Below are 27,701 nucleotides of genomic sequence, written 5' to 3'. Positions count from 1 at the left end.
TGAAGATTTGTCTAGATGGGGTGACCAGTTATGCGTTTCATGATATCAGCACTTTGATCATTTGTCTTTTTGAACAGCGGTGGTTCTGAAGCGAGGAGAGTGGATAGTGGATGTTATAGACATGGGTACACGTTTTTTTGCATCAGTGAGCGTCTCTACTGGTATGCCTCTAAGCTTCAGTGTGATCGTCATGAACCTATTGTCATAAACAGGTGTTTTTGCAGACACATGATTAACTCGGTGTCGGTCTTGCAGGTAGACTCCTACTGTTGACCACATCCACTCGTCGCCCCTAGTCCCCTACATACACCCTCACCCCACCTCAACTCTACCCCCTACCTCATTCAACGAAACCCCACCCCTGTCCCCGCGTCAACCCCCAAACCGCTGACTCTAAATCTGAACCTGAACGGCATCGGGCCCTTCAGCGGACACCACAAGGGACAATGGGGCCCAGTGGGCGTCCATTTGCCATGCCATAATCCATTGGTCATCGGTTGGAACCGAGGAATCGGAGATTCCATTCAGATTCAAGTCCTGACTCAGCCTCATTCCCAACCTCACGGGTTTGACCCAAACTGGTTATCTGTCTTACTGACCCTGATACAAATACATCCAATACAGCCCATGCCAGTAATGCAAAAACATGGGTAAGATATGTTCATTTCAGAGACTAGATGTTAGTCTACCAAACTGGCTTCCTTATGAGATATGGCTTGGGTGAGCTCAATCAATATCTGTTTGGAAGTACAGCTACATTGACATCACTATGTTTTACACCGACGCTAGGTAGCCTAGTGGTTAAAGTGTTTGCTAGTCACGCCGAAGACCCGGGTTCGATTCTCGACATGGGTACAAAGTGTGAAGTCCATTGCTGGTGTCTCCCGCCGTGATATTGCTGGAATATTGCTAAAAACGGCGTAAAACCATACTCACTTACTACACCGACGTCACAATTAATCACTAATCTCTTTGACACAGCAGCTTGTGAACGATGCGTTCTACACCCAAGACACTGCTTACTACTGTTTACCCACTTACATAGACTCGTGTCTATATTTGATATCAAATGATTCTCGCATGAGACAATGCGGTGTATAACTGACTCCCTCTCCACACTACGGACACCTGTACCGCCGTGTTGTCTTTTCTGATATGATGCCAACCGACCCAACACGGAGCCTTCTCACACTCGCCCCGGCTACTGGGACGTCTGCATCTCACGCCCGTACAGAACGACGGTGATTAATGTGCTATCTGACACAAAAGCCACCGCCACATAGAGTTGCCAGCCTCGTTGTACATATTATTACCCGATACAGACACCGACAGCCGATCGTATACCCCGGCTCAGCAAATTCAGGCGAATCACGTTTGAGATAATGAAATCTGTATATATCACTTGCAATCTGTTAAAGCTCTTGATGTAAGAAAGAAACAGTTTTTGTAACTCGTGACTCAAATGATATGCAACTAAACTTTGACGTCACTCTAGTTTTTACGTTTTAAGACCTACAACTGGTAAACTGGCTATGCCATTATCTTCGTGGGGAATGCAGACATCCTGCTTCTGTTGTCTCATATTCCTGGTGTAGATAGATAGAGAACACAGAACATTTTCTGCAGGAACCGGTGTAGGAAGAACTGCGTTGGCCTGTACACAGCGTAGGCGTGTACACATTGGAGAAATGTTCAGGGTAGGCTGGTAACAGTTTATGCATGTTCAGAAGGTAGGCGCGTATTATTATTTCTTAACATTATTCTTGATGACGAATTCGAAACATTTTGATGATTATTTTCATTTCTTGATATTATTCTTATAATGATGACGAATTCCAAACATTTTGATGATTATTTTTATTTCTTAATATTATTCTTAAATGATGACGAATTCCAAACATTTTGATGATTATTTTCATCACCCAGTTACTGAACATGATAGGATTAAAAGAAAACGAAAGTTAATCGATACTATTAGAAGTTGTTTTATCTTCTACTCCTCGCATTATTAGTGTGATTTGATGTGCATAAGCCCTTTAAGCTTCTTAATAATTTTCAGTCAATCTGTTAGATAAAGTCCGTTTTTTCGGACAATTTGTAAAATGACAGAAATATTTATTCGTTTTGTATATTGCCAAAGTGAATCACATTTTACACATTGACCGAACCATATACATAATGCATAGGCTAGGGTCAGATCCAGAATGGAAGCATACAGATCGTAGGCACATACAGATCGTAGGCACATGCAGAGCGTAGGCACGTACTGGGAGCTATTCTGTCTCTTCTGCTCTCTCACCGTCTCTGTGGCACTATTACTTCACTTACTCACTCACTCTGCCAGCCTGAGCTGTGTCATCCAGTAACCCGATCAGAACTGTGCCATTCACGTATCCCTCATCCAACCAGAACAATCTGTTCCATGTATTCGATTCGCTTTCTAAGGGCAATTTCATATGACTGTGTTGATCGAACACGATGTACCTATATCGGGCGTGCCAGCGCGTGCAGCAATTGTAACGGTGGCACCTGTTGCAGTAGAGTGTTGATTATTAGATGATGAGTCACACGCTCGTGACGTAAATTCGCCATCTGATAACACTGGATAAAATTAAGTGCCTCGTAAAATGATATAACTGATAATCCGTGTACTAACGAATCGTGCTGGAAATTCCTCCTTTACAATTCTGTCCGTGTTCTTTGCTTCCAAATGTGAAATTGATTACATGTAAACATAGTAAATGACTGGTGGCCATACCTGGTGTCAGCCGATTAACCTTGCACAGCCTCGGTGCTGCAGTGGATAGAGTGGGCGAAAGGTCGATGGTTCGATCCCCGGACGCGTCATACAAAAATACGTTTAAAGATGTACTTGTGTTTGCTCTGCCTGGCGTTTGGCATTGCGGGGATAAACGGACTGGACAGCTCGGAGTCCGTATACTGTGTCTGAGTGGGATATGCATGTTAAACTGCGGCATGGTACGTATCTCAGTGGGTTAACACTGTAAAACCGGCATCAGTCCGGACTAGTACAAGCAGCCACACACACACGTGCATGCACGTCGCTATATAAGTGCAATAATCTTCCACGCGACCTTAAGTCCCATTTCACCTTACCTCACCTCGCCTGTTAATTTTGACTAATACCCCTTGTATCAATACACAATACCAAATACTCATAGACCCGTGTAGGCCAGGATTAGAATAGGTCTTCAGCTTGCAGTAAGATTTCATATATGCTTGTCGTGAGAGGCGATTGACAGGATCGGATAGTCAGGCTCGCTGAATTGGTTGATGCATGTCACCGTATCCCAATTGCGTGAATCGAAGCTCATTGTGTCAATCACTGGATCGTCTGGTCTCGATTATTTACAGACCTCCGTCATATATATGGAATATTGCCGAGTTCGGCGTTAAAAACAACACAACACATGATAGCAAACCAAGGATGCACTGGTAGCCCAGTTATATGAGGTGCCGCAACTCGCTCTGTACCTTTCCAATATGTGACGGATCGCCTTCAGTCGATGTATTCGGGTATGTGACGGATCGCCTTTAGTTGATGTATTCGGGGATGTGACGGATCGCCTTCAGTTGATGTATTCGGGTATGTGACGGATCGCCTTCAGTTGATGTATTCGGGTATGTGACGGATCGCCTTCAGTTGATGTATTCGGGTATGTGACGGATCGCCTTCAGTTGATGTATTCGGGTATGTGACGGATCGCCTTCAGTCGATGTATTCGGGTATGTGACGGATCGCCTTTAGTTGATGTATTCGGGGATGTGACGGGTCGCGTTTAGTTGATGTATTCGGGAATGTGGCGGATCGCCTTCAATTGATGTATTCGGGTATGTGACGGGTCGCCTTCAATTGATGTATTCGGGTATGTGACGTGTCGCCTTCAATTGATGTATTCGGGTATGTGACGGATCGCCTTTAGTTGATGTATTCGGGTATGTGACGGATCGCCTTCAGTTGATGTATTCGGGTATGTGACGGATCGCCTTCAGTCGATGTATTCGGGTATGTGACGGATCGCCTTTAGTTGATGTATTCGAGTATGTGACGGATCGCCTTTAGTTGATGTATTCGGGTATGTGACGGATCGCCTTCAATTGATGTATTCGGGAATGTGGCGGATCGCCTTCAATTGATGTATTCGGGTTTGTGACGAATCGCCTTCAGCCGATGTATTCGGGTATGTGGCGGATCGCCTTCAATTGATGTATTCGGATATGTGACGGGTCGCCTTTAGTTGATGTATTCGAGTATGTGACGGGTCGCCTTTAGTTGATGTATTCGAGTATGTGACGGGTCGCCTTCAGTCGATGTATTCGGGTATGTGACGGATCGCCTTTAGTTGATGTATTCGGGTATGTGACGGATCGCCTTCAGTCGATGTATTCGGGTATGTGACGGGTCGCCTTTAGTTGATGTATTCTGGTATGTGGCGGATCGCCTTCAGTTGATGTATTCGGGTATGTGACAGATCGCCTTTAGCTGATGTATTCGGGTATGTGACGGATCGCCTTCAGTCGATGTATTCGGGTATGTGACGGATCGCCTTCAATTGATGTATTCGGGTATGTGACGGATCGCCTTCAATTGATGTATTCGGGTATGTGACGGATCGCCTTCAATTGATGTATTCGGGTATGTGACGGATCGCCTTCAATTGATGTATTCGGGTATGTGACGTGTCGCCTTCAATTGATGTATTCGGGTATGTGACGGGTCGCCTTCAGTCGATGTATTCGGGTATGTGACGGATCGCCTTCAGTCGATGTATTCGGGTGTTTGACGGATCGCCTTCAGTCGATGTATTCGGGTATGTGACGGATCGCCTTCAGTTGATGTATTCGGGTATGTGACGGGTCGCCTTCAGTTGATATATCGGTATATCAGGATCACCTGCAGTGTTTTCACGGGTAGAACCAGGTCATGTATGTTTGCGGAAGCCAGCGAGTAGTGCATGTCATAGTATCCCATTTGGATAGATCGATGCTTATCATGTCAATCATTTGAGTCTGGTCCGGACTCAAATATTTACAGACCGCCGCCATACAGCTGGAATATTGCTGAGTCCGGAGTTAAACAACAAACCAACAGTTTCTCTAATACACGTAAGCATCCTGATAACAACAAAGACGTGTATACGGTTGAAAATTGAAATGTGTCCCAGCACTTTATTGAACGTTAAGTGATGTTTGTTGTCTGATTTATTTGACGTGTTTTCAATGAGTTCAAGACGAAATCATTCAAATGAGTGTTAAGTTGGTAAATTACCTGCACGATATGCTGAGAACCATGCCAACCATACCCCATAATACCTGGTGTCACGCTCATGCTGAAAACCCGTGATTCGACTATTCACAGACCGCCGTCATATCGCTTGAATATTGCTGAATGTGGCGTTAAACAACAAATAAACAAACAGATCATGCTGAAACCTTTGAACCCAACCATATCACCCACTCACTCATCCACTCACCCTCTCATCCGCTGTGCAGAGTTGCGTCCCTTGGGCAAGCCAGAAACCTATGATTGTGGGTTCGAATCCCGGTTCGCCCCGATTATGTTTCTAGGTTTGTCAGCACCATACCCATGCTCGTGGGTTTCACCGAAGTGGTAAACGTCTGAGACCTGCATCACTTCGGGCTTTCCTCCCACATTAAGCTGACACGCCGCGATATAACTGGAATACTGTTAAAAGCGGCGTTAAACCCAACTCACTCACTCACCCACTCACGTATGTTAAAACAGGCAGTACAATGAAACAGTTCTATTTACATCATGAAGTCTGAAACTATGAGGTTATTTTTTGCATAATTACTTTTTTTCGAGGTGCCTGTGACAGGTCTGTACATATTGAGGGAATGGTTTCTGAATCTCTTCTACATCTGATGTGTTCCACGTGCGTCTTTAACACGGGGCCGAGGCGACTTCCGCATCGGTTTCCCAGAATCCGAGTTTGATTTGCTTCTGTTATTGAGATTTACCGCTCAGTCAGACAGGAAACCTTTACTAGTCTGGCAACGAATGTGCGAATAATGACCGAACGATATGACCACGACTTTGATAAATGCAATTCACCTTTGAAATTTGAAATCAAACGGTATGAACTTGCATTTGCTGTAAAAGAAACATGGGTCTATTTGAATATCCGAGTCAAGTAAACTGATTAAACGAGCAATCCCTCTGCTCCACCGGGATTCTATCTGCATGTCAATACAATGCACTGCAAAGCCACGTGCGCTGATTAATGTGCAAACCTCGTCATGGTCACGAGACTTCGAAAATCTGAAAATAGCTTTCCACGCGACACAGCAGTTACCTCCCTTTCTAACCAGCTGGTCACATGATGAGAGTTAATTGTGGATGTAGGTAGTTTTCTAGGTCATGTATACTATAAACCCGAGAGCCCCGTATCCTGTCTTACACAGCGAGGTGGAGATCTAGAAGGTGAAAAGTGCATGATCACAATGGTGAAAGAAGTGGAGGATATGCTCTCTGCTGGCGTTGATGGGAAACGAGGAAAGGAGAACAAGAGAGTGAGTTAGATACTGCTAAGTGTATATTTGTATATGTTGTGTCACCCAAACATCTGAAGTTATGTGTGTGTTGTTGAATGACTATTGTTTGAAACTGTCAAACGTCTTTCAAATATGTAAACGTTTCTAATATGAACTGAAATATTTGAGAGTGATATACCTGTTTGCAATACGCTATGGTGGGACATTATGGATGAAACATGACTGCATGACGATAGTATGTCACACACACTATATGATTTCAAGATGATTTAGCAGCTCACCCAAACTACACCCAATTCTTCAGAATTCCACAACAGAATTATGCTTGAACTGATTTCAATTATGATGTTGGATGTTTTTTAGCTCCCCAGTTCGTTAATACAAAAAACTGGAGCATCATCTGTTCACAAACAGGTCAAAGTGATCCTTTGGCTCATAGCTCGGGCACATTCGGAATGATTCGTCACAATCGGAACTATTCGGGCACTTTAAGGCACATTGATATATTTTCTGTATTCTGAAGTGTGGTATTGATAAACAGGGGTCACCGGTTGACAGTCATAGCAAGAGGTCGATACCAGGCCACATCCCAGACACAGCTACGCGACATGCGGGCAATCCCAGGCTAAAACTGTCAGCGCTTCCTATGTAGTTGTGAACAGACCATATAAATATTCACTCTACTATGTCCGAGGATCGTATGTCTTCATTCAAATCACAGTCGTGAAATTGAACATGGTAATGTGGGATACGAACTGTAACGTCTGGTCACTGACATTGTGATGCCAAGTATCACATATGATCACCCGTATCACGCCTACTAATCACTCCAGGTCGATCAGCGGGACCAAATGTTCCGTAAGGCGATCACAGGCTTTAGTTGTGAATGGAGTAAATCACACGAGATTACGCCGTCGTTGACGTGATCCGCAGTAGAGACTACCCGCATTGTTGTGAACGTCAATGCAGACGGAGGAAATACCCAAGGTGCTGGAAATAATGCGTGTAATTCGCCACAACGCACAGCGGTTTAATTTAGGAAATGCCTGTATATTTACCTGCGATGCTAATTAAGGTATATGTTTAACCGCGTGTGTGTACTCAATACTGAAGCGTCTCAAAGGTAGGCGCGTTTGATACAGGGGTGAATTAACATAACGAACAGCAAATTTGCATTCGTATGTGCTAAAAAACTCAGGTCTATATGCATGCAAATGCGGCTTAAGATTAAGAAAGTCCTATAACAGGTTGACAAAGGCCGTAGCATGTTATGAAACTCTTTGTGAGATACGTTAGAAGGAATTACGCCTAATTATTCTGATTCTGCCGGGATTAACTCTAAGGAATGTAATCAATCGAGGAACTCGCATGTAGGCCTGGGGGTGAACGTAGACGTCTCAGTCAGATTCAATAGCATCCCAATAATAGGAAATACCATTTATTTAGAACATTTCGAACATTTACGATAAGAACTCCGACCAATCAATGACGTCTTTCTGAACGCACGTTTATGCAAGTGTTGTCAAGTACGAAGCAATATTACATAATAAGTGGATGTTATCGCCGAATGTAGGTCTCGCAATGTAGATCTCTCCGGGACCTGGAGTGGATGTTTCCATGTTGAGGGAAGGAGGCCTGGGGGGTCAACAGCCAGGCAGGAGTCGACCAGCTGATGATGCTGTGCAAGACTGATTCACCCACTGTTTGTTCTATTGCGCTCGTACGAAGACAGGGCTGACAGGGATGGATTTCAACTTTTATATTCTTTTAACGTGACGTTTCGGTACAGGTGCTGGTACCTTTATCAAGCAAGCGTCAGCTTGATAAAGGTATAAATGCCTGTGCTTGATTGATAAAGGTATTAATACCCGTGCTTGCTACATTAGGATAATGGGCGGCCTCCGTGGTTTAGTGGTAGAGCGTCCGCCCGGAGAGTGGAGGGTCCGGGGTTCGATCCTCGGCCAGGTCATACCAAAAGACGTTAAAAGATGGTACTTGTTGTTACCCTGTCTGGCGCTCGGCATTGGGGGTCTAAAACAAGGACTGGTCGGCTCGGAGTCAGTATAGGGTGTCCTAGTGGGGTATTCATGTTAAACTGCGGAATGGTATCTCAGTGGTCTAGCACTATAAATCGGTCCGGACTAGTACAAGCAGCCACACACACACGTGCTTGCACGTCGCTATATAAGTGTAATAATCGACGTTAAACCCCATTTCACCTCATCTTATGAGGGTACTAGTACCTGTTACTGCTTGATAAGGGTATTATAGTACCTGTGCTTAATTGAAACAACTATGCTTGCTTTTTAAAGGTATTTGTGATGGTTTATCTTCCTTGAATGGCCGATAATGTTTCTAGGCTTGTCAGCACTAAACCCGTGCTAGTGGGTTTCACCAAAGTGGTAAACGTCTGAGACCTGCATCATTTCGAGCTTCGGGCTTTCCCTCACATTAATTACATGCCATGATATAACTGGAATACTGTTAAACACGGCGTTAAACCCAACTGATGCACTCACACTCAGAATAGGCGGACGATACGATGCAGAGTGGACAGAGTGCTTGTTAAACCTAGGTTCATCCGGGTTCGAGTCCCCGCAAGGAAACCACCTGAACATGAAGGTCGATACTGGTGTTTTCACCACAAAGGAATCCATGACAGACAAGCACTGTCGCTGATTTATTAATACGTATTGCTCCTTTATCTCGAAGCTGATTATTTATACAAGTCGTTTGATATAGAGAAAAGCAAACATCAGTACACTGGTGCAGGCCTGGTATATATATGTCCTTCTTTGAACAGATAAAATCTCCCCGTTCCCTGTCACGTCACATCGCAGAGCCGGTCTTCAAAGAGCAGTTGTGAAATATCACTGCGTTTATTCCACGGTTGAATGTCGTCAAAGTCTAATGAATACTATATATAGCAAGCCATGGAATAAATGAAGGATAAACGACTCGAGTATCACATCAGCTAAACAGTAATACCGATACGCTAGCGAGTGATATATACGCGAACAGCCGCGCCTGCTCTGGATGGGATATATATATCCCGTATATCACTATTGTCTAACGTGTTCTAGTAACCTGGGGGAATATTTGCAATTACCGAGTTCCTACCTGGGAAACTGATCCAGGTACTTCCCATCTCGAGGTTCCGTTATGTCCGCTGATTCAGACAGTGATTGCATTTCGAAGCGCAGCTTTGCTTCATATGTGCCTTGTGTGTTGAAATAGATTGTATTAACACTTAAATAGCATGTCATTACATTAAGATCTATTTTGATGTTGGTATAGTGGTTCTTGTAAAACTTATTATGGTTGAATATTGTAATGGCCTGTTTGAATAACCTTTTAGTTGAATTTTTTTTATGAATTTGTGGAACCAGATGTTTATTCTGGATGTTAGCTGAACATTAGGTGAGGTAAGATTGGGTTAAACGTTGCGTCCTAAATTATTGCACTTATATAGCGACGTGCATGCACGTGTGTGTGTGTGGCTGCTTGTATTAGTCCGGACTGATGCCGATTTATAGTGCTAGCTCACTGAGATACCATGCCGCAGTTTAACATGAATACCCCACTCAGACACAGTATACTGACTCCGAGCCGACCAGTTCTTGTTTTAGCCTAGACAGGGTAACAACAAGTACCATCTTTTAACGGCTTTTGGTATGACGCGACCGGGGATCGAACGGAGGCGGTATAGCTGAACATGAAGTGTGGTTGGGTACATGTACGTGGTTGCAACGAGATTGTGTTGTATCGACATGGGCGATGGGGAAGTCTTGTGGTTAAAGGGTTCGCTCTTCAAATTTAACCGAAGGAGTGGGTTCGAGTCCCGACATGGGTACAATGTGTGAAGAAAAATTTACGACGTCCTTTGCACTTATACAGCTGGAATATTGCTCAGAGCGACGTAAAACCATATTCACCCACTCAACAATAATAATAAGAAGAAATATATATATTTATATAAATACACATAAAATATTAGACCAGTGAAAATAATGTGATTTGATAAGTAGTGAGTCAGCTTTGAAAAGTATTCAGATATATCACTGCGTGTCAGCTTAACTTTAGTAAAAATCCAAAATGGCAAGTTTGGGACTCAGATCAAGGGTCTCAATCGGGACGAACCTGAGATTCGAACCCATGATGATGGCTGCTCAGGGACGCTACTGACCATCGTCCTCGTATTGATAAGTGACCTGTGAAGATCCAGGGTAGAATAGGTCTGCAGCAACCCATGCTTGCCATAAAAGGCGACTATGCTTGTCGTAAGAGGCGACTGACGGGATCGGGTGTTCAGGCTCGCTGACTTGGTTGATGCATGTCATCGTATCCCAATTGCGTAGATCGATGTTCATGATTTCAATCACTGGATTGTCTGGCCCAGACTCTATTAGTTACAGACCGCCGTCATATAGCTGTAATATTGCTGAGTGCGGCGGAAAACAATAAACAAATGATATTGATAAGTAATCAAAAATATATCTGAGCACGGCCTGCATGAAGATGTCATGCTCTGATTATAAATCTGGCAATGTGTCATGGAAAGTTGCTCAAGCTATGTACCACTGGGTTGCCTGGACAAGCCGCGGTGCACCTTTGACCTTTTTCTTACATGAATGGGGGGCACGGGTGGCCCAGTGGTCTGAGGCGCCGCGATTCGCTGTGCAGAGTTGCGTCCCTTGGGTACGCCAGAAACCTATGATTGTGGGTTCGAATCCCGGTTCGCCCCGATTATGTTTCTAGGTTTGTCAGCACCATACCCATGCTCGTGGGTTTCACCGAAGTAGTAAACGTCTGAGACCTGCATCACTTCGGCCTTTCCTCCCACATTAAGCTGACACGCCGTGAAATATAACTGGAATAATGTTAAAAGCGGCGTTAAACCCAACTCACTCACTCACATCAATGAGTGAGTGAGTTGGGTTTAGCGCCGCTTTGAACAGTATTCAAGTTAAGTCACTCATATCATCTGGTTATGAGTTTCAGTTTTGCTGACATGTGCAATCACGCATACCACACCCGGCTAAATGTGCAATCTTGTAACTGTGTGACGTCATGTCAGTACGTGACTCATTACATCCATATTAACAAAGTCCGGTACATATATAAATGACTACAAACTTTAAAAGATACGTCTGATTTGTGACACCAGTATCAACAGCGCCCCCCGGTGAGCGATGACGTAAAGGCAATTGTCGTAACCACCGTAGACTACCATGAACCCTCCATTATGCCAATTATCCAACAATTGAGTGCGACCTTGCTGCCGGCTTGAGTCAGTCACGCGGCGCGATAACGCCGGGTTAGGCTAATGGCTGTCAGCTCCCTCTGACATATTGGGCGATTAAAAGATGTCATGTGACTGGGGCTGACATTATGTCTACAGCTTTGACAAACTGAGGCTTTATTTTAGCTGCGACTGGCGGACATGTTCTGACGACTGACCTTCGTTACGGCGTGTATATATACTTACATGACACTTAGGTCTCGAGTATATGTTAATTATACACGCGCATATTCGCCCGATTGTAATACCTGGCCCGCATCAGTGTACCCGTTCTGACAAGACCCCGCTGGTGGCGCTAAGAAATCAGGTTAATTTGACATACCGTCTTGATAATCGACATAAATATCTGTTTACTGCTTATTATTTGAAAAGTAAGTAAAAGCGACAAAACCCTTGTCATAATCGTAAGAAATATCAAGTTCATTGCACGATTCCGATATTTTTATAAGCATGTGTTTATGAATCACTATCAAGCAGTGTTGATACCACGTGTTCGCGAAAAGGTGAGCGTATCCTGCCAAACGGTGGCACCCGTCACAACCACATGCAAAGGCAAGTCAATTGTTCACCTTAAAAAATACGGGACATATGGTACAAGTTCTGGCTTTCCTAGACATTTGGCTGTGATGTGACTGGAATTCTGTTCGTCCCAACGGAAAACCTAACCCACTCATTCACTCACTCACTCACTCACTCACTCCATGTGTTTCGCCATGGTTGACACTGGTTCAATGTTTATTGCGGGTAATGGGTGTTTGGTAGCCTAGTGGTGAAAGCGTTCACTCGTCACGCTGAAGTCCTGTTTTCGATTCCTCACATGTGTACATTCTCGTGTCCCTCGCCTTGATATTGCTGGGGCAGTGGGGTAGCCTGGTGGTTAAAGCGTTCGCTCGTTACGCCGATAACCCGAGTTCGATTCCCCTCATTGGTACAGTGAGTGAAGCCCATTTCTGCGTCCCCCGCCGTGTTATTGCTGGAATATTGTTAAGTGGCGTAAAACAATATTCACTCAATCACTTGATATCGCATGAGTATTGCTAAAGCGGCGTAAAATCATATTCATTTAATCATTACGGGTGACTCGAAAATAAGTTCAGAGGCCTAAGGGGTAGAGGCATAAACCGGCGTTAAAAACCACTAACGCACTCATTGTTGTAAACGAGTATTGAAGGCCCGTTTTGTATTATTCAATGCAGTCAGAACCAACGTTCCATGCTTCGGTGAGCGTATCACACAACTCGTCATTGAACATTAAAAGGATGTCGGGATCGCTTGTCTCAAAAGCGCAACGTCATGCTTTTTAATGCCCGGAACTTGTCGAAGTTCAATACGCCCATTTTCTGCTTCATGCATCGTAGATTTTGCTTGCATGCGCCGCTGTCTTCTTCATCTATTAGGGGCGGTCGGGTAGCCTGGTGCACGTGGTTAAAGCGTTCGCTCGTCACGCCGAAGACCCGGGTTCGATTCCCGACATGGGTACAATGGTGAAGCCCATTTGTGGTGTCCCCCACTGTGTAATTTCTGGACTATTGCTAAAAGCAGCATAAAACCATACTCACTCACTCACTCTTCATCTATTGGACGTCATTAACTGCACATCCAGTGCAGGGTTACCGTGACGTTATGATTATCCACAGGGAGCAGCCATGTCATTTTCTGGAGGGTGCTTGGCATTTTAGGCACAGAATAGGTATTACTGATCTACTGTTTGGTGTGGTGTAGAGAGCGTCTGCCCGGAGCTAGTGGCTCAATCCACGGCTGCATCATACGAAAAACCGTTAAAAGATGGTATTTGTTACCCTGACTGTCGCTCGGCGTTAAGGGGAGTCAGTATACTGTGTGTGAGTGGGGTATCCATGTTAAACTGCAGCTTGGTATCTCAGTGGGCTCTTACTATAAAACCGGCATTAGTCCGCACCTGCGCACGAACACATTTCGCTATATAAGTGCAATGATCTTGAACACGACGTTGGTTCCCTTTTTTACCTCACAACTTCAATACACACAATTTGGCCGCTGGGGTAGCCCAGTGGTTAAAGCGTTCGGCAGTCACGCCGGAGACCCGGGTTCCATTCCCCACATTGGTACAGTGTGTGAAGCCCATTTCTGGTGTCCCCGCCGTGATATTTTTGGAATATTGCTAAAAGCGGCGTAAATCCATACTCACCTACTCAGTACACACAATTAGTTTTCACCGGTCACAGAAACGTTACACCACATGTCACCCTACCCTCTTCAGATTAGTGAGGGGGCGGTCGGGTAGCCTAGTGGTTAAAGCGTTAGCTCGTCACGCCGATGACCCGGGTTCGATTCCCGACATGGGTACAACGTGTGAAGCCCATTTCTGGTGTCCCCCGCCGTGATATTGCTGGAATATTGCTAAAAGCGGCGTAAAACCATACTCACTCAGATTAGTGAGAATTTGAGGCCACCTTCTGCTACCCCCTATTAAAAACCCTGTCACCTTCCTCGTATTTAATTATTTAGAGCAGAAGACTGTAATACCCGTCTGGAGTTGGGTTAAAACGTGTTACGATTTATTGGCTGGTCGTTGTTGTGAATTCTCATCTTCTGTCGAGGACTCGCGTTATGAACTTTGTTTTCAGATTGTTCAGTATTTGTTCTAGATATATACAAGTAAAGCTAATTACTTCAGTCGGGCTGCGAAGTTGGAACAATATCAATGTCTCGTGTCTCCCCTTCAGTCCTTCAGACCTTCCTGTCGGCTCCCGCAATGCCATAAATAACTGATCGCAGGGTGTCTTCATCTGAAGGGATATATTGCCGGTTTATATAATACTACTTTCATGTCTGTATTGTATCGATTCGTATCACCAGATACAGATCCCGGCCCTAGGGGTATTGGCTATTCCGGGAGAAGCACGAGTCACGGTAACTGACGTTCAGATTATAGGGCATCTTTTTTACCGTCCATGCATGATTTATCTCTCATCACGATCCCGATCTGATTTACGCCTGATTTTCACTGATTTGCTTCCATCTCCAGTCACTGAGCATAGATTTTGATGGAGTTTAGTTGGTGTATATAACTGAAGCTACCCATAAACCTTCGGAGGGGGCACGGGTGGCCCAGTCGTCTTAGGCGCCGCCAGAAACCTATGATTGTGGGTTCGAATCCCGGTTCGCCTCAATTATGTTTCTTGGTTTGTCAGCGCCATACCCGTGCTTGTGGGTTTCACCGAAGTGGTAAACGTCTGAGACCTGCATCACTTCGGGCTTTCCTCCCACTTTAAGCTGACACGCCGTGATATAACTGGGATACTGTTAAAAGCGGCGTTAAACCCAGCGCACTCACTCACTCAACCCTCGGAGGGCTTATGTGAATAGTGTATTGTTTCCTCAGTTTTAGGAGAGGTGGGTAGCCTAGATGTTATAGCGTTCGCTCGTCATGATTCCCCACATGGAGGTGGCTTTAAAAAAACATACACACTCGCTCTTTAGTTTGACATCTACGTTTGTTGTTTGTTTGTTGGTTGGTTGGTTTGTTGTTTAACGCCGCACTCAGCAATATTCCAGCTATATGACATTGGGTCGGTCTGTAACTAATCGAGTCTGGACCAGCTAGACAATCCAGTGATTGACATCATGAGCATCGATCCACGCAATTGGGATACGATGACATGCATCAACCAAGTCAGCGAGCCTGACCACCCGGTCCCGTTAGTCGCCTCTTACGACAAGCATAGTCGCCTTTTACGACAAGCATGGGTTTCTACCCCTATTCTACCCCGGATCTTTACACGTCTGGGGTGGTGTAATAGCCCAGCGGTGAAAGCGTTCACTTGTTACGCAGTGGACCCGGGTTCGATTCCTACTTGGGTAGGATGTGCCGGGGCGGTATGATAGCCCAGCGGTGAAAGCGTTCACTTGTTACGCAGTGGACCCGGGTTCGGTTCCTACATGGGTAGGATGTGTGAAGCAAATTCCTGGCTCACCCCTACGGTGATGCGACTTGAATATTGCTAAAACCGGCGTGAAACCGAATTCCCTCTCTTGTAAAACACCATTGCACGGCGTTAAGATTCTGACATATTGGAACCAACACGTTCAAGTACCAGGGATCCAAAACGCCGGTGGTAACTAAAACGGTGAAAAGTGCCAGCCAGCATCTCAGCTTGTCTCCGTATCTTTTACTGAGGACACCAGGGCTCCGTACAACTTTGCAGTAGCCCTAACCATGCATTGTGATCGTGGAACTATTTATAGACGCGAGCTGATGCAGACACGGAGGTGGAATAGCAACCCCCGTGACATTATCACTTGGAATTATATTGTACATTATTGAATGCATTGGATGTTTATGTTTCCCCCAATGCGGATATCTTTGCATCATGCGTACTGGTGCCAGTGCGAGTGTACCAATGTTCAAGCTCGGGAAGAAGCACCACTCTTTGTGTCGCTTGTAACAGCGCTGGTGAACCTCTTACGATGAAAAATTGCCACCAAGCTCTTCTGTCAGTTGTGTGTTGCCACCAAGCTCTGCTATCAGTTGTGTGTTGCCACCAAGCTCTGCTATCGGTTGCGTGTTGCCACCAAGCTCTGCTATCAGTTGTGTGTTGCCACCACGCTCTGCTATCGGTTGTGTGTTGCCACCAAGCTCTGCCTTCAGTTGTGTGTTGCCACCAAGCTCTTCTGTCAGTTGTATGTTGCCACCACGCTCTGCCTTCAGTTGTGTGTTGCCACCAAGCTCTGCCTTCAGTTGTGTGTTGCCACCAAGCTCTTCTGTCAGTTGTATGTTGCCACCAAGCTCTGCCTTCAGTTGTGTGTTGCCACCAAGCTCTTCTGTCAGTTGTATGTTGCCACCACGCTCTGCCTTCAGTTGTGTGTTGCCACCAAGCTCTTCTGTCAGTTGTGTGTTGCCACCAAGCTCTTCTGTCAGTTGTGTGTTGCCACCAAGCTCTTCTGTCAGTTGTATGTTGCCACCACGCTCTTCTGTCAGTTGTGTGTTGCCACCAAGCTCTGCCTTCAGTTGTGTGTTGCCACCAAGCTCTTCTGTCAGTTGTGTGTTGCCACCAAGCTCTGCTATCAGTTGTATGTTGCCACCAAGCTCTTCTGTCAGCTGTGTGTTGCCACCAAGCTCTGCCTTCAGTTGTGTGTTGCCACCAAGCTCTGCTATCAGTTGTGTGTTGCCACCAAGCTCTGCTATCAGTTGTGTGTTGCCACCAAGCTCTTCTGTCAGTTGTGTGTTGCCACCAAGCTCTTCTGTCAGTTGTATGTTGCCACCACGCTCTTCTGTCAGTTGTGTGTTGCCACCAAGCTCTGCCTTCAGTTGTGTGTTGCCACCAAGCTCTTCTGTCAGTTGTGTGTTGCCACCAAGCTCTGCTATCAGTTGTATGTTGCCACCAAGCTCTTCTGTCAGCTGTGTGTTGCCACCAAGCTCTGCCTTCAGTTGTGTGTTGCCACCAAGCTCTGCTATCAGTTGTGTGTTGCCACCAAGCTCTGCTATCAGTTGTGTGTTGCCACCAAGCTCTTCTGTCAGTTGTATGTTGCCACCACGCTCTGCCTTCAGTTGTGTGTTGCCACTAAGCTCTTCTGTCAGTTGTGTGTTGCCACCAAGCTCTTCTGTCAGTTGTGTGTTGCCACCAAGCTCTTCTGTCAGTTGTGTGTTGCCACCAAGCTCTGCTATCAGTTGTGTGTTGCCACCACGCTCTGCCTTCAGTTGTGTGTTGCCACCAAGCTCTTCTGTCAGTTGTGTGTTGCCACCAAGCTCTGCTATCAGTTGTATGTTGCCACCAAGCTCTGCTATCAGTTGTGTGTTGCCACCAAGCTCTGCCTTCAGTTGTGTGTTGCCACCACGCTCTGCCTTCAGTTGTGTGTTGCCACCAAGCTCTTCTGTCAGTTGTGTGTTGCCACCAAGCTCTGCTATCAGTTGTATGTTGCCACCAAGCTCTTCTGTCAGCTGTGTGTTGCCACCAAGCTCTGCCTTCAGTTGTGTGTTGCCACCAAGCTCTGCTATCAGTTGTGTGTTGCCACCAAGCTCTGCTATCAGTTGTGTGTTGCCACCAAGCTCTTCTGTCAGTTGTGTGTTGCCACCAAGCTCTGCTATCGGTTGCGTGTTGCCACCAAGCTCTGCTATCGATTGTGTGTTGCCACCACACTCTGCTATCGATTGTGTGTTGCCACCAAGCTCTTCTGTCAGTTGTGTGTTGCCACCAAGCTCTGCCTTCAGTTGTGTGTTGCCACCAAGCTCTGCCTTCAGTTGTGTGTTGCCACCAAGCTCTGCTATCAGTTGTGTGTTGCCACCAAGCTCTGCCTTCAGTTGTGTGTGCTGCCACCACGCTCTGCCTTCAGTTGTGTGTTGCCACCAAGCTCTGCTATCAGTTGTGTGTTGCCACCAAGCTCTTCTGTCAGTTGTGTGTTGCCACCAAGCTCTGCCTTCAGTTGTGTGTTGCCACCAAGCTCTGCTATCAGTTGTGTGTTGCCACCAAGCTCTGCCTTCAGTTGTGTGTGCTGCCACCACGCTCTGCTATCGGTTGTGTGTTGCCACCAAGCTCTTCTGTCAGTTGTGTGTTGCCACCAAGCTCTGCCTTCAGTTGTGTGTTGCCACCACGCTCTGCTATCAGTTGTGTGTTGCCACCAAGCTCTGCCTTCAGTTGTGTGTTGCCACCAAGCTCTTCTGTCAGTTGTGTGTTGCCACCAAGCTCTGCCTTCAGTTGTGTGTTGCCACCAAGCTCTTCTGTCAGTTGTGTGTTGCCACCAAGCTCTTCTGTCAGCTGTGTGTTGCCACCAAGCTCTGCCTTCAGTTGTGTGTTGCCACCAAGCTCTTCTGTCAGTTGTGTGTTGCCACCAAGCTCTGCCTTCAGTTGTGTGTTGCCACCAAGCTCTGCTATCAGTTGTGTGTTGCCACCAAGCTCTGCCATCGGCTGTGTGTTGCCACCAAGCTCTGCTATCGGCTGTGTGTTGCCACCAAGCTCTGCTATCGGCTGTGTGTTGCCACCAAGCTCTGCTATCGGCTGTGTGTTGCCACCAAGCTCTGTTATCGGCTGTGTGTTGCTATGCACATACGCCACTCAGCAGTGCTGCCAAGTTTGCATCAAGTTAGACGGGGTTTTTGCACATGTCGCACACGTCTCGTAGAAAGTTGATTGATTACCATATGCACAGCAGCTATTTGCTAATTACTTTTACTGAGTAACAACGGGCGCTGATTGTTGATATTGTAGTACATGTAAGCCGTGTGGTTACTTGATTAGACTAACGCATTTGAAGGCGGACAAGGTAATCAAGTCCGATAGATACGGAGCTAAATTCCACTAATCAATCACCATTTGGCTGGCAGAATTTTACTCACTGCTGAAATACTTCAAGTTTATGCAATCAAATCTCGTTTGGTCTCAATCAGCACGTGGTATTCTTGTGATAACGACTATTGAGCGTGGCATGGGGTTTCGTGGCTTTTTTGGCGATAACCGTTGTCGTGTGATCTCTTCGGATATCGTTATTGTCTCGTGTCCTTTTAACGGAACATGTCTGCTCAACGAGGAACGTTCGGTCGAGGCGGGGACCTTTCTCAAGCAAGAGCGCCCCTTGGCGCATGTTCAGTCTTATAGGAATAAATCAATTTCCTCCTTCAATATAATGTCTGTTTCAAATACAAACGAAACCGAATTTGGAATGTGTCAAATGGACAATAATCGTGTTTATGTTCCAGTTGTGTGGAGCTTCTAATCAACCAATCCTTTTGGTACAAACGCATGTGCATTGCCAATATCAACGGCTCTCGCCATACTAAACTAGAGGAAACCTGTAAACGCGAAGCATGTTTCTGCAAAAGGGAAGGCTTTGCTTGAAATTTATTTTTAGAAGACCGGAAGTGAAGTCATTGCAAATTGAACACTCAACAATTTATTAGTGATAGAGCACCCATTCCAGATATGTCCTTGTATGTTAGAGTGAGTGAGTGAGTATAGTTTTATCAATATTCCAGCAATATCATGGCCGGGGACCCCAGAAATGGGCTTAACAGATTCTCATATTGGGAATAGAACCCGCGTGACGAGCAACCGCTTTAACCACTGGGCTACCTCACCGCCACATTTTACACTGGAGGGTTATTATGCAAGTGTCAAAGTGCGAAATAGGCATATGTCCATATTCAACAGTTGATCAACAACTTAACACAGTATATGTGGGGACTTTAAGTTTATATCTATAAATGTGTTACACCTTTCATCTTAGTTTGAATAATACATACGTATTTCCATACCTGCCTTAAGCCAAACACGTGAGGCTGATATTACTGGTGGCATAAACCTATCTTGCCCTTCAAAGAAAAGTTGCAGGATTGTTGTGATCAGTTCTCGAGGTCACAGTCCCGGTGAACTGATTTGTATCGAGATGAGATATTTTTTTCAGCTACTGGTACAAAACCTGATATTTGTTGGGTTTTTTTGTTGGTTTTTTAGTTTAAAGATATGAGCCTAAATTTATTTTTAAGAAAAACTTATTTTTTTTAACAGTCTGAAGCATAATTGTTTTTTAACATAATTGTCGGGGACAATTTTTTTTTTTTCTAAAACATCCCAAGCGAGTTTGACGCCAGTAACAACTGGGTGGCCATTGTAACTCGCGCAAGTTCCCCAATGTAATACTGCAGCATTATCGATCATAGGAGCTTCGGGTGGCCGAGTCGTCTGAGGCTTAGCTATTTACTGTGCAGAGTTCTGTCCCTTTGACGTGTCAGAGCATTATGTTTTCGAATTCCAAATTCCCCTGATTAATGATTCTTAATTTGTCATCACCACACCCGCTCCTGGGTTTCACAAAGTGGACGTCAGAGATCTGCATCACTTAAAATATTGATGAAACAGCGGTGTGAAGCGGTGTTAAAAACCTCACTCACCCACTTATATCTCTTATTGACCGAAAAGTGCTATATCTCTGCTGATTTATCGTGCAGATCGGTTCCGATAAAGTTGCCGACTTGCTCAAAAGTTTGCCTAGAAATATTCACAATGCTGATGGTTCTTAGCAGAATAGGTCTTCAGCAACCCGTGCTTGCTGCAAAAGGCGACTATGCTTGTCGTGAGAGGCGACTTACGTGATCGGGTGGTCAGGCTCGCTGTCTTGGTTGATGAATGTCATCGATCCCAATTGCGTGGATCGATGCTCATGATATCAATCACTGGATTGTCAGGTCCAAACTCGATTATTTACAGACCGCCGTCGTATAGCTGGAATATTGCTGAGCGCGGTGTAAAACAACAAACCAACCAACCAATCTCAGCAGAACTCGTTTCTACATTCTTGTACAAGCGTATTAAGCGACCATGTGACCTTAAGGATGATGTGTCATGTTGGACCTAAGCACCACTATGGCTGGTCAGTGAGATAGTTGTCGCCTCATTATCACAGAACCAGTATAAACACCCTACTTATTGATATAAGATTGCGAATCCCTTCTACGCCGCTGATAAAACAAACCAAAGATGTCAGTCGATGAAGGAAAATATTTTCCCAGGATTTATGAACGTTTTACCATTGACTAGATAATTCCACGGTTGGTAATCGGTGATATTTGAGGATTGATTCTCTTGTATAAGTCTTGTCGTGAGATAAAAGCCCGTTCCAGACCTCAATATCCGGTGGAGCTAGTAAACACAGATGCATTATGGGAGTATTATCATTCCAAATATCATGACAAATCTGAGCATAGACATCTCAGACGTCGCTCCACAATAACACCGCTGAGTCCACGAGACTCAGTTCTTGAAAGAACTTAAATATTTGTAAATGAGTTGGCCATTCATCTGCTTAAAGTCGGAGTTTGGTGCCCTTATATAACACAAATGGTGGAACACGTGATGCTAGTAGGGGAGTTTCGCGTGGTGCAGCATGCGATAAAATACTACAGCCGGGGCCCCGTAAAGATCCGGGGTAGAATTGGTCTTCAGCAACCCATGCTTGCCGTAAAAGGTGACTATGCTTGTCGTAAAAGGCGACAAACGGGATCGGGTGGTCAGGCCCGCTGACTTGGTTGATACATGTCATCGATCCCAATTGCGTGGATCGATGCTCATGATACCAATAACTGGATTGTCTGGTCCAGACTCGATTATTTACAGACCGCCGTCATATAGCTGGAATATTGCTGAGTGCGGCGTTAAACAACAAACAAACAAACCAATCAACTACAGCCGGGACCTTGTCCGTGAGTGTATTGTTATTGCTATTGTTATTCCTGTATTTAGCCACACTAATGGATTATGTCTTTTTAATGGAAGGTGGGGTAGCCTAGTGGTAATTGTCCGTCCAGTCGAAAATCTGTGTTCGATTCCCCATATGGGTGCGATGTATAAAGCAATTTCTGATGGCGCCCTGGCGAAACATGGCTGGAATATTGTTGAATAGCGCTCGGCATTAAGGGGCTAAAGCAAGGACTGGTCGGCTCGGAGTCAGTATACTGTGTCTGAGTGGGGTATTCATGTTAAACTGCGGCATGGTATCTCAGTCGGCTAGCACTATAAATGGGCATCAGTCCGGACTAGTACAAGCAGCCACACACACACGTGCATGCATGTCGCTATATAAGTGCAATAATCGTTAAACGTTAAACCCCATTTCACCCCACCACATATGAATACATATTCACGCTGTCAGTAATGGACTCATAGGTAACGTTTAATATTAAGCATTGTTTCAGAGTTAATAGCAAGTGTGTATGCGTGTATTTATTGTTTGTTTGTTTTTTAAAGCCGCACTCAGCAATATTCCAGCCATATGACGGCGGTCTTTAAATAATCGAGTCTGGACCTGACATTCCAGTGATTAACATCATGAGCACCGATCCACGCAATTGGGATACGATGACATTCATCAACCAAGTCAGCGAGCCAGACAACCCGATCCCGTTAGTCGCCTCTCACGACAAGCATAGTCGCCTTTTACGGCAAGCATTGGTTGCTAAAGATCTATTCTACCCCGGATCTTCATGGGTCGCGTGTATTTAAAGTATATCATAAGTTATGCAAGAATTTGGTTCTCGGTGAACTTCGGGCATGCAAAAGCGTTAGAATTCTTATTAAATAAGCACTTTACGTGTGCAAAAACTTATTCTGGGTAAACTTCAGATCTGCAACCGTTTGATTCCCAATGAACTTCAATTGTGGAAACATTTTATTCTTTCTTGATTACATGTGTGAAAAGATTCCATTGCTTATGCACTGCAGTGTGCAAACACTTTTTCTGTCTGAATTTCAGGTGTACAAGGGGGCGGTGGGGTAGCCTAGTGGTTAAAGCGTTCGCTAGTCACGACGAAGACCCGGGTTCGAATCCCTACATGGGTACAATGTGTGAAACCCATTTCTGGTGTCCCCCGGCATAAAACCTTACTCACTCACTCAGGTATACAAGCGTTTACTTCTGCTGCCTGCGAGCATTTGGTTCTTTGTGAACTTGGGGCGTACGCGCATTTGATTCTGTGTGAACTTGAGGCGTACACGTATTTGATTCTCTGGAAACATCATGCATGCAAGCATTTCCTCTCACCCACAACACTGGTGCACACGACCATCGTCGCGTTGTTTATTTATAGAAACTGGGGATGCGCCTCACGCCACATCTGTTGTAAATATCGTCTAAATATATCCCCACTCGTAGCTTAATATAGATTTCAGCAGCGGGTCACTTGGAAGTGATGCTTGGCGTTGAATTTCACCGCACTCGAGAACACCGCAGCTTTGCACTCTCATGCGCCAATCTGGCTCGCAGTCTTTACAGTTCCGTACGTTCCGTAAGGGCCAACGATGCTTTCACTCAGAATAACTAATACGAGAATCTAAATATAACCTATGCATGTTCGGATTAACGACGTTTATTGACCTCAGTCGAGTGTACATTCGTTTTTTTGTGTTGATTCTGTGGTTAGAAAACAGTTGACATTATGACGTTTATTTGTTTGGCGTGCAAGGCCCGGGTCGGCCAATGTCTTGTCGCACATTTACAACTGACGAAGACAGACTGGGGTGTATTGAACGTGACAGTCGTGTTTACACGTGAACTGCCACGCAAGGGCCTACTGGCAGAGACCATATAATAGATCTATAATCTATTATATGGTCTCTGCTACTGGTTAGTCTGTCTTACAGACCCTGATACAAATATATTAAATACAGCCCATGCAAGTCTATAATGTTTGGCAACAGTATCAGGAAATGAAAATGAAGAGAGTCACTGGGCTCCTTTTACTATATTTTTATTAAGATAACTGAACAACTGTTTTTTTCTGTACGATATGTTCACTTCAGAGACTAGATGTTAGTCTAGCCTACTGGTGTGCACCTCGTATTAATGTCACCCTTTAATAGAAACAGGTTGAATTCACCGGTTACAAGATTGAGGAGTCCGTATAATTCTCCAACAAATTCTCTTTGTTTCCAGCCGTTTGTCTCTGGCCTGCCCCATGCGGCTGACTAATGCGCCAAAAAAATGGGAATTCAGTTGTTCAATTGTAATGCTTGACTCGTGTCCATGTTTCCGTGGGTGCGATCAGCATTCTACCACAGTGTCATCTATTTCTGTAACCCAGCCCCGTTTACAAAAATAGATGATCAGCGATGATGTTCCGACCTGGGATCAATACATCAGGAGAGTTGTTCGGGCACATTCAACCAGCAGTCAGGCAGAATACAGTCCGGCCGTATTCACCTTGATGCGAGTTGAATCCCATGTGTTTTATGACGTCATCATGGCGTCATCTATTTGCATATTTTTCCCATGTGTATTTCAACTGTGAAACGTGGGAGCATCCAGGTAGACATGTACATACAAACAAGCAAATATGTTTTTAATCGTTACAAGTCGAGGCTGAAAATAGAAGCTATTTAGAGAGGTTATTGTTGTACTTTTGATGGAATGCTGTGATTGTGGGGTGCAGTAAAGCAGGAGCGGTGTTTTCCTTGCTCGCATCAACCAGCGGACTCTCAATACCAGAAGGGTATTTATGTGTTTATTTGAGAAATTGTCGATAACTTGTTGCGAGTGTGGACCAACGATTACACATGCATCATTGCACGCGAGCAGGCTGTATTGGGTGGGAGATGAACTTCTGGTGTATGCTTTTTGTCTCCTTTCAAGTCTTATCACTTGTAGACGGTCTCGTTAAACCCCCTGAACGTCCCAATAGTCATTGATGCACTACTCATTGCGATATTAATGTTCCTCGGATACCGCTCAGCCGTCTTAGATCATAGGCGGCCCAAGGTATATGATGGTAATTTATGGACTTACACCACCAAATTATACCGGAACGTTGGCAAAGATCCTGCGTTCCCATCGCCGTTTGTATTACAATACCGGCTTAATGCATCTCCGGGAAAATCCGGCACAATCCGAAAACTGATGCAATGCCGTTGTGATATATTTAGATGTCAGTATCGACTCTTTCTGGCAGTTTGAATTTCCACACACAGGTCGTTTGGTACTTTTCTAATCATGACATGTTGAAATATTTTGACGTATATGAAACAATCCCAGTGGCCTCCCCCACCCACACCCCACAATGAGACATACTGTTAGGTTGTTCGGTTTGTTTGTGTTCGTCTCGAGTTCTGCTGCACGGGTTAAAAGGTTTGAAGTAGGCGTTGGGTAGACACTATCGTGCCATCATTGTGACGTGATAATGAGATATTTATTTGGACAGTGCACCTGTTTCGGATCGTGTTTTCCCCACAACTGCTTTGATTGGATCAGAACTTCAGACGTCTTTTGTCGATGTCATAACCTATTGCATGAGAACCAAACGAAAGGGGCAAACACATTTTAAAGTATTCTTGTGTTCTTGGAACCATACTGTCAGGAAACCATACTGTCAGGATGTTGCTCAGATTCAGAGGATGTGTGTCTCCACACGACACCAGTTTAATTACACACGACGTTTATATTAACACACCTGGATTAATTCATTCTCATTTGTGGGTTCGAATGTATTATGTTTCTATGCTTGTCACCACCGTGCTCGTGAGTTTCACCAAAGTGGTAAACGACTTAACCTGATTCATTGCGGCCTTTCCTCCCAGATTAAGCTGAAACGCCATGATGTATCAGGTATATCGTTCAAAGCGGGGCTGAACCCAACTCACTCACTCACTCATTGTGGATATATGTATTGACGATTATACAAAATGAGTTGTTAGTCAGGATCATGCTGTTTTCCTAGTATGTGATACTTCCGCACCTGGGACGACTCTAAGGATCCGGGGGGGGGGGGGGGGGGGGGGGGCGGTCGGGTAGCCTAGTGGTTAAAGCGTTAGCTCGTCATGCCGAAGATCCGGGTTCGATTCCTGACATGGGTACAATGTGTGAAGCCCATTTCTGGTGTCTCCCGCCGTGATATTGCTGGAATATTGCTAAAAGCGGCGTAAAACCATATTCGCTCACTCTAAGGATCCGGGGTAGAATAGGTCTTCAGCAACCCATGCTTGTCGTAAAAGGCGACTATGCTTGTCGTAAGAGGCGACTAACGGGATCAGGAGGTCAGGCATGCTGACTTGGTTGATGCATGTCATCGTATCCCAATTGCGTGGATCGATGCTCTTGATGTCAATCACTGGATTGTCAGGTCCAGACTCGATTATTTACAGACCGCCGTCATATGGCTGGAATATTGCTGAGTGCGGCGTTAAGTAACAAACAAACAAACCTAATTATACAGCTGTGATGTCATGTTGGGCTCATTTGGTGTGTCATTGTGAAGACCGTAATATAGGTCATGGGGAAATCAGCCGGTTAGTTGATGGCATAGAGACCAGCCTATATCTCAATCAAGGTTAAATCTTATTGAATCTTTTTTGTCTATTTGTCCATAGTATAATCCGCTGTAGTACGAGATAAAGAGTACAAAGACTTCCTCCAACAAACGTTTGTTAAAGCCGCGTTGCTCCTTGGTGTAACCTAGATGTGAAACGCTCGCTTCTCACGCCGACGACCAGAGTTCGATTCCCTATTTTGTCGTCTCCTGCGCTAGAATTGAAGGAGAATCACTGATTAAGGCTACATGTACGTCACCCTTTCCCAGCTGGACTAGCCACCGTGGTTGGGACAAGACCAGCACCACATATTTTCTCTTTTTCGTCGTAGTTCGGTAAATGTCACAATAATCACTCACTTGTGTCAAGTGAGGTTCGTGCGTGTCAACCTCTGATGATTCTAGATGAGAATTGACCCCTATACGTCATGCTACAGTGGGAACCACATGTCCAGATGAATTGGCATCGTCCCCCATAGAGTGAGTGAGTGAGTTGGGTTAACGTCGCTTTTAACAGTATTCCAGTTATATCACGGCGTGTCAGCTTAATGTGGGAGGAAAGCCCGAAGTGGTTTGGTGAAACCCGCGATCACGGGTATGGTGCTGACAAACCTAGAAACATTATCGGGGCGAACCGGGATTCGAACCCACAATCATAAGTTACTGGCGTACAACTCTGCACAGCTAATCGCGGCGCCTTAGACGACTGGGCCACCCGTGCCCCCGTTCCCGATGGATCATGACACACGTGTGACTGGTGCAGACTCGATTCCTGTAAGTATTTACCTGCTGTGACACAGTCGGGACATTGCTGGTTTTTCCTCAGGCAATGATGTCAGTCATAAGGTCAGACCTATTATAGACACCGTGTGACATCCACGGTAGGTGGGGTAGCCACGTGGTTAAAGCGTTCGCTTGTGACGCCGAAGGCCCGGGTTCGATTCCCCACATGGGTACAATGTGTGAAGCCCATTTCTGGTGTCCCCCGCCGTGATATTGCTGGGGCATTGCTAAAAGCGGCGTAAAACCATATTCACTCACGGAAGCTAACCAGATAAAATCTATGTTACAAGACATGTACATGATTCAACTGCTGGA

The 27,701-nt window shown here is 45.2% G+C and overlaps 1 protein-coding gene across 12 annotated transcripts in view; it reads left to right on the top strand.

Moving 5' to 3' along the window:
* Window positions 1–27,701, top strand: part of LOC124114595 (calmodulin-A-like) — a 208,107-nt gene that overhangs the window by 89,117 nt on the left and 91,289 nt on the right. Inside the window, exon 1 of one of the 12 annotated variants that reach the window (XM_046475251.2) lies at window positions 1,674–1,697. The exons of 9 other annotated variants lie outside the window; for them this stretch is intronic. In XM_046475251.2, the coding sequence (XP_046331207.1) occupies window positions 1,689–1,697 (9 nt within the window). In that variant the 5' untranslated portion in view covers window positions 1,674–1,688. 2 more of the 12 variants (XM_046475250.2, XM_046475247.2) reach the window with 2 other exon arrangements.

This window comes from Haliotis rufescens, unplaced genomic scaffold (assembly GCF_023055435.1).
Source record: "Haliotis rufescens isolate VD_foot unplaced genomic scaffold, xgHalRufe1.0.p SCAF_1, whole genome shotgun sequence".
NCBI lineage: Eukaryota > Metazoa > Mollusca > Gastropoda > Lepetellida > Haliotidae > Haliotis > Haliotis rufescens.
This window is presented reverse-complemented; position numbering and strand designations above follow the sequence as displayed.